At 46.2% G+C, this 2,561-nt stretch overlaps 1 protein-coding gene across 1 annotated transcript; it reads right to left on the bottom strand.

Annotated features, from left to right (window-relative positions):
• Positions 1-487: 487 nt before the first annotated feature.
• On the bottom strand, positions 488-1,236 carry LOC129658781 (pancreatic progenitor cell differentiation and proliferation factor-like). The gene has a single exon (XM_055589626.1). It carries the CDS (start codon positions 1,126-1,128, stop codon positions 781-783), a length of 348 nt encoding a protein of 115 aa, XP_055445601.1. The 5' UTR covers positions 1,129-1,236; the 3' UTR covers positions 488-780.
• Positions 1,237-2,561: the final 1,325 nt, after the last annotated feature.

The raw sequence follows: 2,561 nt of genomic DNA, 5'->3' as shown, positions 1-2,561 counted from the left end.
TAAAAGGAAGAAATTAACTTCTAACTTTTTGAAAGAATGGGAAGAAACTTCAAGACTGAAAATGACCTCGATGGGGTATAGTAAGTCAGATATGAAAGGCCAGAATCTAGCAAGTGTAACTTAGAGAAAGCTGCTGACCGAAATGTATCATTTCTCTCTCTTGCTCTTCCTTCCTGGGTTCTCTGTTTGGGAAAAAGAGGGAAAACTGAAACAGGAGAAGCAGAGATTTAAACAAAGGACTAGGTTTAGACAGAGGTGAGCAATGGTTTGTTATGATGGGTGAATGTCAACAGAGGAAAAGCAGAAAAATAGCCAAAACCTGGGAAATAAAAGCAACAGGCCCAGAATAAAAGATGAGAAACTTCAACTCTAGGCTTTGTTTTCTTATTTATAACAATTACAGATATATGTGTATATATACTTATATGCACACACTTACTGAATGACTGTTCTGTACACTGTAGATTGATTGTATTTCAATTAAAACTTTTTTTTTTTTTTGCTCACTCCTGGAGTTTATTGTCCACTTGGTGCAAGGCACAGGGTCATGGGGTGTGAGGAAGGCGCGTTCGTGTGGCTCGGATAGCAGAGAGTGGGATTCTCTCAACTTCCTTTTTGGTGTTTTGCTGTTTTGATATTAAAAAGTGAGCTGCTTCCCTTGACTGTAGCCTGCTTGGTCTTGGGGAGAGGAGGGGAAGGGAGGGTACAGGGCAGGGGGAGGAAGAGGGCTCTGATGAGCCTAGCGCCTTGAAAGGAAGCCTGGCAGCTGGTGGTGGTCACTCAGGACGGGGGCCTGCAGTTGGTTTTGCCAGGCTGGCCGCTGGGCTGCTGCTTCCCCACAGCTTCCCGAGCCAGGTCACATGTGATCGTGCTGGTGGAGGCCTGGGCAGACTCCGAGTGCTCTGGGGACTCCAGCACTGTGGCCATGAACGGGAGAGTGGACTTCCCGAAGAGGAAGCTAGCCCACCAGTGTCCCGGGTCTGCTTTGGGGAGACCCGGGTGGTGGGGGATGGCTTCCCCGGGGTACTCGGCACTTCCGCAGGAGCTGTTACTGGAAGTGGAGCCCAGGCGGTGCCGGTAGTAGTCGTGGGTGGCCACGAGCGAGCCGCTGGAGGGGATGGCTGCCATGCTCTTGCTTGCGGGCTGGTGGAAACCTCGGCGGCGACCCCTCCAGGGCCTCAGCGTGAGATCACGGACGGTGGGCACGGGGGCGCTAGGCCACAGACCCCATCTGCATAAGAAAAGCGGGAGGCCACCCCACAAACTAGACACGAGGGCCTCAATTAAAACTTTAAAAAAAGAATATTAGTATGCTGTAGCTCTAGAAGCTCCATACTTAAAAATATGTTAAGAAATTAGTGGTACCTTAAAGGAAATGGCAACCCGCTCCATTGTTCTTGCCTGGAGAATCTCAGGGACGGCAGAGCCTGGTGGGCTGCCGTCTATGGGGTCGCACAGAGTCGGACGCGACTGAAGCGACTTAACAGCAACAGCAACAGTAATGACATATAAACACAATCAGACTGTATGTAGAGAATATGAAAAAATCAAGAAAACAGATATCCTACTATTTCCTCCAGTTGATTCTGTGTCAAAGAGATGGATGTTAAGCTAACACCCATATCTACCCTTTATGGCTCTTGGTTCCTTCTTGATGTCTCCATTATACACCTACTGTAGGCAGCCTGGAGGGGTTCTTACTTGCCTTGGAAAAGAGACATCACAGAAACACCCATACACACACACACACACACAAACCAGCCACAAATAGATTTTGGATTTCCTTTTGAAAGGCATTGCATATGTTCCCTGAATTCCCCTTGCCATTATATTTACAGTTATAATTAACATTTTATAATGTGCAATTAGTTGGAGAAGATGGGAAAATGGTTTCCCCAAAACCAATATATTAAATTTAGCATTTCTATCTAGTTATTGCAGGAAGAAATATTACTTATAACAACCTGCATCATATCAAATTAATGGATTCTGCAACATCTCTAAGTAGGAAAAAAAAATTCTTTAGGGAGAAAGTAGAAATTAAAGTGTGATGGAATAGCCTCCGTGATTACATTTCCAGGAGAAAACACTGCACTTTCTTTAGGTCGACAGAAACAAGATGATGCATTTCTGGGAGTGAGGAATCTCTTCTCCATCTGCCAGAATCTTGCCTACATGGGATAAATTTTTCTTCTTACCTGAAGCTCGCTGTTACGTGGTCAAATAATTAGGCAGGAGAAATTCCCCCAGAGTATCAGAGACACCGCAGAGTGGGAGGTTAGGCAGACCCTGCAGAGTCCCTGGCTCCAGAACGCTGTGCCGGCCAGCTTGGCTGCGTGTTTTTGCTACAGCTTGATTCTGCAGTCCTCTTCTTGTCTTTTTCCCTCCCATCATCCTTATTTTAGCTTTCATTTTCCAGTTCGGGGTTATTTCTTATCAGCTTGGTCATGAGTCCCTGCCTGCCTATTCGAGCATCTCTGAGATGGTCGTAAGAGACCCTTTGCATGAGACATCCTTTTATTCTGTAATATTCCACCTCATTCTCAGCCTCAGCCATCCCT

The sequence above is a fragment of the Bubalus kerabau genome, chromosome 8 (genome assembly GCF_029407905.1).
Source record: "Bubalus kerabau isolate K-KA32 ecotype Philippines breed swamp buffalo chromosome 8, PCC_UOA_SB_1v2, whole genome shotgun sequence".
In the NCBI taxonomy this organism is placed as follows: Eukaryota; Metazoa; Chordata; class Mammalia; order Artiodactyla; family Bovidae; genus Bubalus; species Bubalus kerabau.
This window is presented reverse-complemented; position numbering and strand designations above follow the sequence as displayed.